This window comes from Apiotrichum porosum (genome assembly GCF_003942205.1).
Source record: "Apiotrichum porosum strain DSM 27194 chromosome Unknown scaffold_4, whole genome shotgun sequence".
In the NCBI taxonomy this organism is placed as follows: Eukaryota; Fungi; Basidiomycota; class Tremellomycetes; order Trichosporonales; family Trichosporonaceae; genus Apiotrichum; species Apiotrichum porosum.
The window spans coordinates 1,216,505-1,231,519 of record NW_021167111.1 but is presented as its reverse complement, the minus strand read 5'-3'; the positions used below and the strand labels follow the sequence as shown (position 1 = coordinate 1,231,519).

At 58.1% G+C, this 15,015-nt stretch overlaps 7 protein-coding genes across 7 annotated transcripts; 3 read left to right on the top strand and 4 right to left on the bottom strand.

The window, feature by feature from the left end:
• Positions 1-337: 337 nt before the first annotated feature.
• FAL1 (RNA helicase) lies at positions 338-1,913 on the bottom strand (the record flags this gene model as incomplete). Its single annotated transcript, XM_028622568.1, has 8 exons — positions 338-375; positions 432-805; positions 851-1,502; positions 1,540-1,590; positions 1,648-1,657; positions 1,751-1,796; positions 1,837-1,844; positions 1,908-1,913. 8 exons carry the CDS (start codon positions 1,911-1,913, stop codon positions 338-340), a joined length of 1,185 nt encoding a protein of 394 aa, XP_028477460.1.
• Positions 1,914-2,101: 188 nt separating this feature from the next.
• Positions 2,102-3,850, top strand: EHS24_007194 (uncharacterized protein; the record flags this gene model as incomplete). The annotated part of the gene is made up of 5 exons (XM_028622567.1): positions 2,102-2,197; positions 2,251-2,351; positions 2,391-2,626; positions 2,667-2,856; positions 2,896-3,850. The coding sequence occupies 5 exons, from the start codon at positions 2,102-2,104 to the stop codon at positions 3,848-3,850; spliced, it is 1,578 nt and encodes a 525-aa protein (XP_028477459.1).
• A 119-nt stretch (positions 3,851-3,969) lies between these two features.
• On the bottom strand, positions 3,970-6,144 carry AIP1 (WD40 repeat-like protein; the record flags this gene model as incomplete). The annotated part of the gene is made up of 7 exons (XM_028622566.1): positions 3,970-5,352; positions 5,394-5,457; positions 5,497-5,710; positions 5,768-5,795; positions 5,836-5,850; positions 5,905-6,011; positions 6,051-6,144. 7 exons carry the CDS (start codon positions 6,142-6,144, stop codon positions 3,970-3,972), a joined length of 1,905 nt encoding a protein of 634 aa, XP_028477458.1.
• Positions 6,145-6,318: 174 nt separating this feature from the next.
• Positions 6,319-8,872, bottom strand: HDA1 (Histone deacetylase hda1; the record flags this gene model as incomplete). Its single annotated transcript, XM_028622565.1, has 7 exons — positions 6,319-6,733; positions 6,781-6,860; positions 6,902-7,596; positions 7,639-7,904; positions 7,942-8,207; positions 8,266-8,275; positions 8,328-8,872. 7 exons carry the CDS (start codon positions 8,870-8,872, stop codon positions 6,319-6,321), a joined length of 2,277 nt encoding a protein of 758 aa, XP_028477457.1.
• Positions 8,873-9,296: 424 nt separating this feature from the next.
• On the top strand, positions 9,297-11,881 carry APL6 (AP-3 complex subunit beta; the record flags this gene model as incomplete). Its single annotated transcript, XM_028622564.1, has 4 exons — positions 9,297-9,735; positions 9,776-9,866; positions 9,905-10,469; positions 10,508-11,881. 4 exons carry the CDS (start codon positions 9,297-9,299, stop codon positions 11,879-11,881), a joined length of 2,469 nt encoding a protein of 822 aa, XP_028477456.1.
• Positions 11,882-11,972: 91 nt separating this feature from the next.
• Positions 11,973-12,367, bottom strand: EHS24_007190 (uncharacterized protein; the record flags this gene model as incomplete). Its single annotated transcript, XM_028622563.1, has 4 exons — positions 11,973-12,031; positions 12,076-12,172; positions 12,209-12,265; positions 12,314-12,367. The coding sequence occupies 4 exons, from the start codon at positions 12,365-12,367 to the stop codon at positions 11,973-11,975; spliced, it is 267 nt and encodes an 88-aa protein (XP_028477455.1).
• A 382-nt stretch (positions 12,368-12,749) lies between these two features.
• On the top strand, positions 12,750-14,518 carry EHS24_007189 (uncharacterized protein; the record flags this gene model as incomplete). The annotated part of the gene is made up of 11 exons (XM_028622562.1): positions 12,750-12,775; positions 12,834-13,028; positions 13,079-13,143; positions 13,179-13,310; positions 13,365-13,447; positions 13,492-13,612; positions 13,652-13,759; positions 13,843-13,985; positions 14,092-14,122; positions 14,174-14,327; positions 14,374-14,518. The coding sequence occupies 11 exons, from the start codon at positions 12,750-12,752 to the stop codon at positions 14,516-14,518; spliced, it is 1,203 nt and encodes a 400-aa protein (XP_028477454.1).
• Between the last annotated feature and the right edge of the window lie 497 nt (positions 14,519-15,015).

The window sequence follows — 15,015 nt, the reverse complement described above, 5'->3', positions numbered from 1 at the left end:
CAACCCTTAGGCACCAGTCTGCGCTGAACCATGCTGTGATCGTTGGACACGGCCGTCAGACGCAAAACAAAGCATAATAACCACGACATGGCCAGATTGGCTGGGGAGTAATTGGACTTGGGCATTATGTTTACGGATCCATTAGGAAATGTCCCCAATGGAGCAGGATCAAATCATATAAACGGTCCACATCTGCACCAGTGGCACATGTCATCTGCTGTTCTGCGTTGGCATTCAGTGCCATTCGCCATGTATCTCGCTACCAAGCGGCTTTTACTGTTACAGAAGTTGCATACACGCTACGAAAAGTATCGGCCGCGTCACGTGGTCGGGTCGCTTAGGAAATGTCGACGTTCATCGGCATCTCGTCGATTTCTGTTCGGTCAGCTCTCCTGCCCATATCCGTCGTCTCCGGTACCGTCTAAACTCACGAGTCGAGAAGTACTGCTCCAAATCCCTGAGGATACGGACGTCCTCGGTCGTAACAAAGTTGATAGCCACACCCTTCCTTCCGAAGCGGCCAGAGCGACCGATACGGTGCAGGTAGTTTTCACGGGACGAGGGCAGGTCGTAGTTGATGACGAGGGACACCTGCTGGACATCGATACCGCGCGCCCAGACGTCGGTGGTGATGAGGACACGGCTCTGTCCCGAGCGGAACTCGGACATGATCGCGTCACGCTCCTTCTGCACCATCTCGCCGTGCATGCTGCTGACGGTGAAGTTGGCCTCGCGCATCTTCTCGGTAAGCCAGTCGACCTTGCGACGGGTGTTGCAGAAGATGACCGCCTGTGTGATAGTAAGGCTGAAGGGAGAGTCAGTGTGATGTCCTCACAAGAGGCTCGCTTACGTGTCGTAGAGGTCACACAGGGTGTCAAACTTCCAGTCCTCCTTCTCGACGGCGACGAAGAACTGCTTGATGCCCTCAAGGGTAAGCTCGTCACGCTTGACAAGGATGCGAATGGGGTCGGTCATGAACTTGGTGGTCATCTCAAGCACGTCGTGGGGGAGAGTGGCCGAAACAATGACGACCTGAGTCGCGGGAGGAAGGTAACGGTAAATGTCGTAAATCTGGTCCTTGAAGCCCTTGTTCAGGAGCTCGTCAGACTCGTCGAGAATGAGCATCTTGATGTCCTTGGTGTGGAGGTTGCGGCGGCGGATCATGTCAAAGACACGACCGGGGGTACCGCTGACAACCTGCTGGCCAGCCTCAAGCTTGCGAATGTCCTCCCCGACCGAGGTGCCACCAATACACGCGTGACACGAGACGTTCATGTAGTCGCCAAGAGCGAGAACGACGGTCTGAATCTGGACAGCCAACTCGCGTGTAGGCGAAAGAATAAGAGCCTGGGTCTCGCGGACGTTCATGTCGAGCGACTGGAGGGCCGAAATGGCAAACGTGGCCGTCTTACCGGTACCCGACTGAGCCTGCGCAATAACATCGCGGCCACGAAGGATGGGAACGATGGCACGCTGCTGGATAGCCGAGGGCTTTTCAAAGTCTGCAAGTTAGCTTAACCCTCTCAGATAACAACGTACTGTACGCGTAGATACCGCGAAGGAGGTCCTCCCTCAGGTTGAGCGCTTCGACTGGTCACAGGTGTCAGCGCCATGTCACAATAACAATAACAAAAATCGAACACTCACAAGTCGGAGCCTGTATTCGAGAGGAGCAAAAGCGCCATGTCAATGACCGCCCCTACTCCCCCCACGCTGCCATCTCCCCCAGGCCAGCTTGAAGTGTACGTACGACAGCAACCGATTCGGACGATTCGAAGATGAGCTTGTCATCGCCGCTGTTCATGTCAACACAACTCGCTCAAAATCCATGCTTACGCGTTGAGCTGCAGATTCAAGTCACATGTGAGCATTCCCTCTGCTCCTCGTTAGTTGCCCAGCATGCTTACCGCCATTTTGAACCAGTGATGTAATGGTTGAAGATGGTGGAATGAGTTCAAGATCACTTCGATGAAGTGGGTGGCGCTAATTCCGCCTATTGCCGGCGTGTGGCATTCTCCGACCTGTGGTGATCCACCCCGCGACTTTGAGATCAGCAAGTGGAATGTTAATGTTGTAACAGCCCTTTGACAAACAAACCACCATGGACTCTATCATCGAGACCCAAAGAGCGACCCACGAGGAGATTGAGCGGTATGAGCAGGCGCTCGCCGACGTGCTCATGCAGAACCCCACTGCTGTAGGTCCATGCATTGGCCCGCCTCCCTGATCAACGTAGCTGACATGAACCAGCAACGCAACATTACGCGTCGAGATCGCAAGACGGCTGAGATCCTTGACCGCATCGGCGAGCTCAAGCACAACCTTGTGGGGATGTACGAGGACCTGCCAGGGTGAGTGACAATTGTGGTTGCTGTAGCTGACGGGAACAGTCTGAGGCCTACCGAACTCGGTCTCCTCTCCGCACCGGCTCCTGGGGAGGGTGTCGATGAGCTCGCCGAGTTCTACTCGCGGTTTGAGAAGATCAAGGCGTTCCATCGCACAAACCAGAACATCAACGCGCGCGAGTTCTTGAACGAGATTGACGAGATGGTGCAGGGTGACGGCCTGCAGGTGACCGAGGTGGAGGACCCCGAGAGTGGCCAAGTGGAAACTGTCACTGTTGACCGTGAGTCCAGCTAGGGAGTTTGGATGCTGATCCTGTACAGCTCTCGACAATGTCTTTTCTGGCGAGGAGGTGTACGGAAAGCACCTGGACCTTTACCTGGCGCATTCGCAGTACCTCAACCTGAAGGGAAGCACGCGTCTGTCGTACGTTGGGTATCTCGACATGCTCAAGCAGGGCCGTGTCGAGAGGACGCTGGACCTGAGGGAACGGAGCCATGCGGCATATCTCGAGTGAGCACCCTTTGCCTCAATGCAATGCTGACTCTGCAGATACGTCTTGACGCTGTACAACTATCTCGTCTCGTTCTTTGAGCGCGCGCTTCCTCTTGTCAACCTCAAGGCCAAGCTCGAGGAGGAGCAGACCAAGTTTGAGGCCGCATGGGCCAACGACGAGATTCCGGGATGGTCAGAGGCGTCGTCAAGCGCAAAGAAGGTGGCGAACGGCGGTGCAGGCATCTGGTGCCCGTACTGCCAGAAGCACTACTCGAAGCAGACCGTGTACGACGCGCACCTCAATTCGCCAAAGCACAAGAAGAAGGAGGCCGCAGGCAAGGCGGTCAGCGAGGAGGACGCGTCTTCTGCGGGAACCGCTGCCGGTCCGTCAACCTCGTCACGCGACAAGGTTAAGCAGCCCGCGCGCTACACTTTCCTCGTCTCGGCCCTCCTCACCTTCCCTCCCATTCCCGACAAGATCACCGACTCGAGGTCGGAAGTTGAGCGTCGCAGTGCTCTTACGGCTCGCGAGCGTGAAGCAGAGCTCGAGGAGGCAGAGGATGCGCCGCCACCCATCGAGGTGTCGAGGGGCGTTGACGGCGAAGAGGAGGATGACGAGGACGAGGACGGGCACACCTACAACCCCCTCAAGCTCCCGATTGGCTGGGACGGCAAGCCAATTCCATTCTGGCTGTACAAGCTGCACGGTCTTGGTGTCGAGTTCAAGTGCGAGATTTGCTCCGACTATGTGTACATGGGACGCAAGGCGTTTGACCGCCACTTCCAGGAGTCGCGTCACGCGTTCGGCATGCGCGCTCTCGGTCTCCCAAACACTCGTCACTTCCACGAGATTACCAAGATTGCGGACGCGCTTGCCCTGGCTGAGAAGCTCAAGCGCGAGGGCAGGCAGGAGCTTGCTGCCATGGACAGGGCAGAGGAGTTTGAGGATGCCGACGGCAACGTGTATGACAAGAAGACGTACGAGGACCTGAAGAGGCAGGGTCTGTTGTAGTTCAGTATGGTGAGATAGAAGTAGAGAGCACACTAGTCATCACCGATGCATCACCGTACCGGTCCTATTCGTTACTTCTACTCATCTCTACAAAGTGGCGCCGCTCTTCTTAGCCCCACCTACACGGGCACCTCCCAGGTGCGCACACAGCCATCGGCACCCGAAGAGACGATCTTGGTCTCGCTCTCCCAGGCCACACCAGCAACGCCACCGGGGTGCGCGTTCTTGATGGGGATGTTGCGGATGATCTTGTCGACGCTCCAGACGTAGATGCTCTCATCGGCACCGCCAGACACAATACGACGGCCCGAGGGAGAGAACGCGACGCTGGCGATACGGCCAGTGTGGAAGGTCCAGCGCGACGACACAAGGACCTTGTTCTCCTTGGCGTCAATGAGGACGATACGGCCGGCAGCGTCACCGGCGGCGACGAGCGAGCCGTCGGGCGAGAATGCAAGGGCGAGAACCTCGGCCTTGTTGTCGTCAAACTCGGCAAGGGGGGTCACGGTGGTGCCATTGATGCCTGCAAGAGTGACCTTTTTGGCGCCAACGCCGAGGGCGACAATGTCTCCCTGGGGGCCAGTGAAGGCTGCCACAGCAGTAGCCGCACCGGGGTGGATGACAGGGGAACCTGAAGTGGGGGCAATCTCCAGACCCTCGGACGAGGAGACATACACAGCCGACGGGGTGGCAGCGATGCCGGTAGGCTGCGACTTGGTGGGGAGCGATGTAGCAGCAAACTCGGTGCCGGCGATGGACGCAATCTTGTCGTCCCAGCCAGCAGTGTACACCTTGCCGGTGCTGTCAGGAGCGACACCAACAATCTGTCCAGAGTGGCCAGTTCCAGTCACGTTGGCACACTCGCCCTCGCCGGCGCCGTAGCTGTCGCCAATGGAAAAGGCATTCATGGTGCCGTCAAACGAGCCAGTGTAGAAAGTACGCTCCTTGCCCGAACCCGAGAGGGCAGACGCAGTGATGGCCTTGGTGGGGCCGTGGAGGGTGCGCCACTTGGCCGAGGGCTCACGAGTGTCAAAGATGTTGAGCACACCCGAGCCCGAGACCGAGACAACAGTGTTGGCGTTGGCGTAGACGACGCCGTTCTGCTGCGACTCGACGTCCGAGCCGAGAATGTAAGTCTGGGCGACCTGTGACGTGGTCGCGTCCCAGATGGCAACGACACCGTCGGCACCGGCAGTGGCGACCTTGGTCGAGTCTGGGCTCCACGAGAGTGCCATCAGACTGCGAGTCGGGTCGACAGCCGAGGCCTCGGACTTGACGTCACCCGTCTTGCCATCATAGAAGAAGATCTTGCCGTCCGAGCCAACACTGGCGAACAGGTCGCCGTTGGGCGAAAAGCCGACATCACGAACAAAACGAGTATGCGTCGAGATGATCTTGTCGTACTTGAACGGCACAGCAGTGTGGAACACGATACTGTTGTCGTCTGAACCAGACACGGCACGGAACGGGCGCTGCTGACGAACACTCAGGGCGGTGATGGGCTGCTCGTTAGCACCTGGTGCTGCGTGATCACGGTACGCACCTTGGCGTGGCCAGAAATCTCGCCGCACGACGAGCCAGAGTCCACAAAGAAGGCAGCACCAAACCTACGCGGTCAGTGATAGCCACTTGGATTCTCCACTCACTTGTCCTTGCCCTCACCACCGACGATGATGCGCTTGCTCTCACTGTCCCACGCGAGGTCGTTGATGCGACCGCCAAGGGGACGGATCGCAAGCTTGAGGACGTTCTCCTCGGGGTTGGTCGTGTCCCAGACGCGGACGTTTCCAGCCACGTCGCCCGAGGCAACGTAGTAGCCCGAAGGCGAGAAGCGCGCAACAGTCGCAGTCTGGGTGTGCTCTACGAGGCGTCAGGACAAAGTTACAACGGCAGCACCGCCCTGTCAGAGACACTTACGAGTGTACGCGTGTGCGACGGTCGAGTTCTACCAGGTCAGCTGTGCTTTTCGTGATCTTCCTACGTACGTTCAAGTCACGAGTCTAATATGTCAGCTGGCTTCCTTGAGGGAACGATTAAGCACTTCCAACACTCACAATGACGGCGCGGCCGTTGGTGTAGATGAGCTTCTCGCCTTTGGGGTCGACGGCGAGCTTGGTCGACTCGGACCGCGCAGTCGCGGGGTTGCAAGGGTACAAAGGGCCTGCGCGGGTCAGAGACAGCTTTTCGTGACCAGTCTTACCTGCTTTCCAGGACATGGTAGCGCTTATGAGGTATGGGTAGATGTGAAAAGTCGAGATGTGCTCTGAGCCTGCTTTCTTGTGGTCGTGTTCCATGTTGTTGCGTCACCGCTGGGCTGCGGACCCTGACACAGATAGATCCGATTCAGTTGCCCCGTGGCCTGTGGCACACCCGCTCGTCTGCATTCATCTCCCATGCATATCATCGCAATGCTACAAGTCATGTCGTTCACGCCTAGGGTATATGGGGGTCATTCTCGTCTACAGCACCTACGCCTCCACCACAACGGGTGCTGCGCTTCCGTTCAGTTGGCCGTTGGCTTGGGCAGCTGTCGCAACATCCGGAAGCTTGGACTGGACAAACTTTTGGATCTGGGGCAGAACGTCATTGAGCAGGTCGACGACCTTTGCCTTTTCCGAGGTGTGGATCTGGCCACCAAGACGACGGTGCAACCTCTCCTCACTGAGGAGGGGGTGCACAGAGGGGACATAGATGCGGTTCGACTGGCGGAACCAGTTCCTCCTCGACTCGTTGTGCGGGTCGACGCGCACCAGCGAGTGCAGGCCGGCGACCTGCACAACGGCCTTGACCTTGTCCTCGACGTCGCGGTTATTGATAAGCTCCATGACGGCTGCACAACCAGTGCCGTGGCCAATGAAGACGACATTCTCAGCCTCGGACAGCCTTGTAGTGTCAGCGATTTATCGAATGCAAAGCCTTCGACGACTCACTCAATGTAGTTGTCCCAGAGGTAGCGTAAAAGCTGGCCATCGAGCTTGTCACCGTTGTTGGAAACCATCTTGGGCTTGTCCTGTACAGGTCAGTTATCCGCTCCATGTGTACCATCCTCACCTTTGCAAAGGTAGTCGGTAACTGGCGCAGGACGTTGACATCGATAACGTTCCAGTTATTCTTCGTAACCCAGTTGAGGACAGTGTCTGTCGTGTCCAGCAAGTAGCTGTTGGCCATGTGAATGTCGGTGGTCGCAATGCCGTCCGTCTCCACTCGCAAGTTGCCAAAGTCGTGGACAAAGACGACCAGTACGCCGCTGTTGCCGGCCTCGTACACCTTCTCGTTGCACAGAACCTGGCCACCGTACGACTCCTCCAGCTCTTCGCTAGCGAGGGGGATCTGGAAGAGCTGGTACTTGTTGAACAGGTGATGCGAGCGGTACACCTTGAGAATATCGGGGATTGGGATGACAGGCGAAATGTTCTCGTCGGCTCCAACCTCGGGCGGTTCACACGCCTTGACGTCGATGCTCTTCCAGTATTTAGACTGCACTTTGGCGACCTGGTACATGACTTCAGTGGCAGCTTCGCTAGCCTCGAGGTGGCCAATCTCGGCGGGAGTCTCGCCGAGGAGGACTTGTGCAACGGCAAGGGCCGAATCCGAAATGGCTTTCAAGTTGTAGCCGCCCTCAAGAGCAACCACAACCTTGCCGCCAGCAAGGGCACAGAGCATGTGAGTCATGTGCCCATAGCCAGCAGGGGTAACGTTGCAGGCTCCGAGCTGGTCACCTTGAGCGGCGTCAAAGCCGGCCGAGACTGGTTGTCAGCTGGGGGTACGCAGGGCTCGCCAGAGCTCACTGATGACGAGGTCGGGTGCAAACTCGTAAGCGATAGGCATCACGACACGCTGGAAAGCGTAAATGTAGTCGGCATCGCCAAAGCCACCAGACGGCCAAGGAATGTTGACCGACTTGCCCTCGCCAGGGCCCTCGCCGACCATGTCGAGGGCTCCAAAGTCGCTGGTGGGGTAGAAGCGGCCACCGTCGTGGCGGTGGATTGACATGTACAGCACATTGGGGTCGTTCCAGAACGCGCGCTGGGTACCGTTGCCGTGGTGGACATCCCTGTCTATCAGCGACAACCTTTCCACTCGCAGCTCACCAGTCAAGAATGAGGACCTTTTTGGCCAAGCCAAGGCGCTGGATCTCGCGGGTAGCGACGGCGACATTGTTGTAAAAGCAGAAACCCATGTGCTCGTCCGGCTCGGCGTGGTGGCCGGGAGGACGGACAATGGCAAAAGCGTTGCGAACCTCGCCCTTGCACACCGACGCACACGCCTCAATGACACCGCCACATGAAAGACGGGCACAGTGGGCAGTCTCGCGACAGACATAGAGCGAGAGCTGCTCATAGTACTGTTTTGTCTCCTGGATATACTCGTCGTTCATGGCTGACAGTTAGCCCCGGCGCAGTGTTGGAACCCACTTTCTGTGCCCTGCACCTTGAGCCACTGGTCCTCGCTGTGCACCAGGCGGACCTGGTCGTACGTGACTTCCTTGCCCTCGATCTGCTTCATACGGCGAATGAGGCCATGGTCCTTGAGGTTGGTGAAGATGCGCTTGATACGCATAGGCTCCTCGGGATGACCTTCACCAGAGTCGACGACATTGTCGGGTGTGGGCATGTAGCCGTCCTGGCAGTGGAGCATCATGAGGGGGTCGTACACATATCCCGTGCGGACCATACGCTGCGGTGCTTTGCCGTCCTCGCCAGTGACCGTGTAATAGGTGGTGTACGCATTCGTTCCATTCGTAATAGCTGAAGAGTCGGTAGGAGGCGTTGCCTGGCCATTGGGCGGAACGTGTGACGATGTGATGGAAGCAAGCGGAGCAACCGGGGTACCATTTGCAGGCTGCGGGGTGGAGGAAGGCTCGTCAACCTCCATTGTCACGGCAACGCTGTCAATGCGAATCACTTCGCCATTGCCGGGATGACCAGAGCCGGACGGTTCTGAGATTTCGATTGAGGTCGAGACCTGCTGGACAATGGACGACGTGGACGCATCAACGTCCATGGCGTTGGGATCAGACATGTCGGGGGAAGGCGCCACCGTCAGAGGAAGTGATCCTGACCGGTCGTGCTTTTGAGCTGTGGGGAGGGGCTCCGGGGAGGGAGTTGGTGTCACGAGAGGTCGACGAGGTCCAACTTTGTCTCGGGATTGGGTTTGGCGAGTGTTGCCGAGACCCCCGAGGCTCTTGGGAGTGATGGAGGATGGTGAACAACATCAAGTTGAGTGTTCGCGTTCCGCACTCTTGGGAGCATTGTTGGGATTAGGACCGGTTGTTTGTGAAAGTTGTAATCAGATTTAAAACTCGTTTCTAATAATTACAATAGTGTTAGGCTCACGGTGTCAGGCTCCAAATGACGATCGACAAGGGAGGCTGCTGTACGCGGTCGTGTTCACTTTCAACCCACCCACCCCCTATACCCCCCCTCCCCTCCTCCCCTCGCCCACCATGATCAACCGACTTGGGCAGAGGCTAAAGGAGAACTTTCAAGAGACGACGCGCGACCTGAGCCTGCTGGCTGGCAGCGGCGGCTCAGGGAGTGCCGGCTACTTTGACGCGTCCGAGGACAAGGTACTCGAAGTGTCCACGCTCCTCGAATCGCGCGCCGACAGCGAACGTCTCGAGGGCATGAAGCGTATCATTGCCGCCATGAGCAAAGGTCGCAACATGGAGGGCTTCTTTGCCCAGGTTGTCAAGAACGTCGTCTCTGGCAGCATCGAGATTCGCAAGCTCGTGTACATCTATCTCCTCCGTTATGCGGCGACCAACTCGGACCTGCTGCTGCTCTCTATCAATACTTTCCAAAAGGACCTGTCCGATTCGTCTCCTCTGATCCGTTCCATGTCCTTGAGGGTCCTGACTTCTATCCGTCTTCCCATTATCCAAGGTGAGTCTGCCAAAGTTGAGTGCAGTACCTGACCGACAAGGCATCGTCATGCTCGGGCTCAAGAAGCTCGTCAACGATCGCAACCCCTGGGTTCGCAAGACAGTCGCTGGCGGCCTGGCAAAGGTGTACGAGTAGGTGCCTCTCACTGAAATGAACTAACCTACCCTAGGATGGACTCGACCACTCTCCCCGAGCTTATTCCTCTGCTGCAGACCCTCATAGCCTCGCCATCCCCGCTCACCTTGGGCGCGACTCTAACTGCCTTCTCGGAGATTTGCCCCGACCGACTCGACCTGCTGCACCCATACTATCGCCACATCTGTAGGCTCATGGGTGATGCCGACGAGTGGGGACAGGTCGTCGTCCTCGACGTTCTCACCCGCTACGCTCGCGCCATGCTTGAGAAGCCTGACGGTGCTGGCAGTGCTGCACCTGCTCCCAAGGATCAGAATGGTGCCCAGGAGGAAGACGACTTTGAGGGCCTGGACGTCGACCTGGCTATGCTTCTCGACCACGCCAAGCCCCTCCTTCAGTCCCGCAACGCTGCTGTCGTTGTTGGTACCGCCACCATGTACTACAACTTGGCGCCTGCTGGCCACACTGCTGTTGGCCAGGAGCTGCTCGTGGCCCCTATTCTCCGCCTCGCTGGCACCGCCGGTTCAGACCCGACTGGCTCGGACGAGGTGACTTCCTTGACCTGGGAGGTGATTGCTGCAATGGCCGAGGAGCGTCCCGTGAGTACAGACGTCCGTTCCGTGTGCTGATGGCCCAGTGGCTCTTTACTTCCCGCCATTCGAGCTTCTTCCTCCACGCCGCCGATTCGTCCGTTATCAAGCATGCCAAGCTGCGCAGCCTGATCGCTCTCGTCTCTGCCGATAATGCCGCCGCCTCTATCCGCGAGTTTAAGCACTATGTCAACCTCCCAGACGAAAAGGTCGCCGAGGAGGCAGTGCGCGCTATCGGGCACTGTGTGCGCACCCAGCCTGCCGTGGCCGAGTCTGGTCTCCGCGCTCTCATGAGGCTCCTCAAGAGCCCGCGAAGCTCGCTTGTCGCCCAGGCCGTGATTGTCCTCAAGGACGTCATCCTCAAGGGCGTTTCCCTGTCTTCTCCACAGCGCCTTGTTGCCCGTCTTGCCAAGCAGCTGGACAACATTACCAACGCCAGTGCCCGAGCCAGTGTCTTTTGGCTCGTGGGCCAGTTTGCTGCCGACGACTCGCCCGACACCACAATGGGCCTCAAGTGGGACGGTGTGGCACCGTGGGTTCCCGACGTTTTGCGCAAAGGTATCAAGGGTTTCGTCAACGAGGAGGCTGCCGCCAAGCTCCAGGTTCTCACTCTTGCGAGTCAGTTGCTCGTCCTCTCACCCTCAGTGGCAAAACTCGGAGCCCTCTCCCAGTACCTCTTCACTCTTGCGCGTTACGACAGCGACTATGACGTGCGCGACCGTGCGCGTTTCCTTGCGGCCTTGCTCCGCGGTGTGCGCGAAGAGAAGATCGGCGACGAACAGGCAGATGACGAGGACGTCGGTGGTGTGACACTCCGTCGCGAGCAGGTCAAGGTCGTTCTCCTTGGCCATCGCACAGTGACGAGCGATGCTGTGGCCTTGGAGCAGGCCGAATTTGGCGTGGGCTCCATGTCGCGTATCACACACAAAAGGCTCGGCGCATACGTAGCTCTTCCCGAGTGGACTGACGACCCGACCGACTCGACTCTCCGGGACTCGCAAGAGGAAGAACAGGTCAAGCACGCACCTTCTCCATCGCCAGCCACGTACGCTGCTGCGCCTCCTCAAACCGCGGTGCCGCGCAACATCTCCAGCAGCACCCCGCGGATTGCCTCGCCAATGGGTTCGTCGCCTGCGGGCTCTGTTCCACAGGCACGTGCCAAATTCCGCGACCTCGACGACTTCCTCAACTCGGAAGAAGAGAGTGAGGAAGAGGAAGAGGAAGAGGAGAGCGACGACGAGAGTTTTGTGCACCAGCCGGTGTCTGCCCCGCCACGACGCGACATTGTGCCCGAGTATGACGAGGACGACGATCAGGAGGACGAGGACAGTGAGGAGGAGGAGGACGAGGACAGTGAAGAGGAGGAAGACAGTGACGAATACGACGAGTATGTGGAGAGGGCGCCGTTGTACAGGCAGTAGATGGCATCTCTTGTTAATGGTAAAGCTTGTTGCAGGGCAAGGTTGCTAGCGGCGACAAGTGCCAAGGTGGGTGTGGATGCTTTGGGATGCTTTATGGGTCCGTCTTGGAGCCGCCGTCCTTGCTGGTGGCGGTAGGGTCCTTGTCGTTGGCTGTGGGCGTCAGACCAGACCTGAGTGACACCAACCCAACATACCCTTGCTTGCACCCCCCGTGGTGGGACCAGAGCTGCTGCAGCTGGTGGTCTGGCCGCCATTCGCATTCGCCTGGGCCATCTTGCGCTGTCTGATGAGCTGGATGGTCAGTTTGGAGCCGGCACGCGTCCTCACCGCCTGGGCGCGGGAGAGTGGAGCCGTTGGCTTCCTTCGGGGAGGGCTTTCGCCCCTCTGGGTCGTGTCAGCGACGGCATTCCCCTCACTGCCCTTTCGTCGTACGTTCTCTGGGTCCCTGGCATGTCTCTTGAAGGGAGGTCTGTCGTTGAGAGCCATGCTGAAGGGGTCGTCGATCGAGAAGTTGATGAGAAGTGAGTGATATTGTGAACGCCTCCAACTGTTCTTGTTTCCTCGGGGGACACACAGTCACCCACTGATCAGCACTGACCTTCCTTCTTCGTGCTCCACACCCCCTTGTCACACCAGCGCACCAGCCCGTGGCGATCTCTGTGCAGCATGAGTCAACTCGTCACACGCACAGCCCCCCGCGCTGCTCTTCCAGCGCACGCTTCTCCTGTGCATGCTGTGCACATGCTTCTCCTGCCTCCCACCGGTCACATATAGCCACTCGCCACTGGCTCTTGGTTCTTGACATTCACCCCCAACCACCCCCTCTCCTCTTCGACACTCATATCAACAACAACAATAACAACCCACAATGTCTTCCGTTTTTGTCACCGGCGTGTGAGTACCACTCCCCACCTTCCTTGCTTGTCATGGCCACAACTTGCTGACACTGCAGCACTTGCCGTTCTGCCATTGACGCAATCACCACCACCCAGTTCACTCGCGAGCTGGCCAAGTGCCCCAACACGGCGTACTCTGTCCGCTTATTCAACGCTGAGAGGCAGGTCGCGACATCCGTCCTCGCTGTCCGCCTCGATGGCCAACTCCAGACCAAGTGCATGGGCCTCGAGAACGAGGTGGACCGCATGCGGTGAGGTTGCAGGTCTTGTCCTCTTTTCAGTCCCAACTAACGCCAAACAGTCTGTTTATGGACCAACCCATGGGCACCACTGGCCCGACCTGGATGCTCGTTCTGGTTGTTATTGGTGAGCGGACTTGGTTGTGGCACCACTGACCTCAGGAATCGCATTCCCCGACCTCTCACACCTCGGTCGCGTCGAAGCCTACGTCCGCCGTCACCGCCCCGCCACCTCCTTCGCGGCGCTCAGCAACTTCGAGTCTGCCCCCATCGTCATCGGCGAGCGCGCCATTGGTGAGTACTGTTAAAGGAGGATGGGCGACAGGGGATGGCGATCTGACTCCCCAGATGGCGCCCGCAACAGCAACGGCGGAAAACTGTCGCCTACCCAGCACGTTGCCCGGTGCACATCTCTCGCCGGCGTCATGGATGTAAGTGTCTTGGTAGTGTTCGCTCAGACCTAACCCTTTGCAAGGTTCTTGGTTGGTCCGAGGACCGTCTCGAGGCCGAGGCCAAGGTCGCCAACGCCGAGAAGAACGGCGCCAAGCGCGTGACAGGCCGCACTGCTGTGATCCAGTTCATTGGCCTTGCGAGCGGTGAGTTGACGCTTGTGTTGCAACGTGCACTGACAACAGTCATCGCCACCGGTACCTGGTCCGTTCTCGGGGACCCCAAGACGGTCAACACAAACCAAAGCTCCTTTTACCCTCGCCGCGCTGCAGCTGGCGCCCGTTTTAAGCAGAGTGAGTGCTATCGCTAGGTGTCCCATCGTGCTTCACATCCCCCCGGTGGCGCAGCCTCACCATATGAACTGACACTGTTGCAGTTATGGAGGACCTGTTTGAGCACTGCTTGTTCGCCAATGGCAACGGCTCCTTCACCTACGATGTCACCAACCCCATCGGCCAGTTCCTTCGTGACGGCACACAAGTCCGCCGTCTCGAGGACTGGCTCGGCCAGGCGCTCGACGTAAGCCAGCGAGTTGTTGAGGTCGCTGACGTACCAGGGCTTTGCCATCGACACTCTCCAGGACCAGTGAGACCTGGTCCTTGGCCGTGGCGCCTACGGCGGCCAGGAGATTGCCGACGCATTTGCCACCAAGCTCTGTAAGTGTTGAACAGTGGGCTTGTGGGACTCTCTGGCTGACATATACCTAGTCCAGGTCTCGGACGCAGACGGCTTCGGCCGCTCGCGTCGCGTCGTGCTCGCCCTCGCGCGCCGCTACTGCCTCCGCCTAATCGCTGGCGACGAGGCTGAAGTCAAGAAGCAGAAACGCTTCTGGAGGGCCAAGGACGAGAAGCGCGCCGCGCGGTAAGTGCCTCCCACATCGCAAGGTCACAACTGACGAACGTCTCAGTCAAATCATCAAGGACGGAGGTATCGACCTCAAGAACCTCCACGCCGTTCTCAAGAGCCGTACGTACAACGCCATCCGTGTTCACTTCAAGTACGGTCCCGTCAAGGCCCGCATGAGCCGCGTGCTCCAGGACCTCGTACGTTGACCCCCCCCCCTCTCTGTCACCGCTGCGGACGCCGCTGACTGGTTCTGCCAGCACCGAGCTATCTGCCGAGGTGCTTTGGTCAGCCCTGCATCCCAACATAATCGCGAGTACCCTTCACTTGCACACAGTTATGTAGCACTCTGTGACATCATGCATACTGTATATAGACCTGTAGCACTTTCCGATCAATCAATGCACACAGTCGTGCACGCTAAAGTCCCCAGGCGGAAATAACAAACGCTGATGTGAACTGCTGAGGTTTGCTGTGAACCGGTCATGGATGAACAGGCCCTGATAATGTTAAAGACCTTGCAATTGAATATCCAGTACCACTTTTTTCCAGGGGCCAGGGGGATACAATTTTGATATCCATTGCCGTCCTGGTCCTTGCAGCTGGAGTAGGCAAGCAGCTCCACGCCACTTTTAAAAGGGCCATGAAATTGATAAACAAACCATGTCCAGCAGACATCGTTAGACATTCTGTTAGCCTCCTGGCA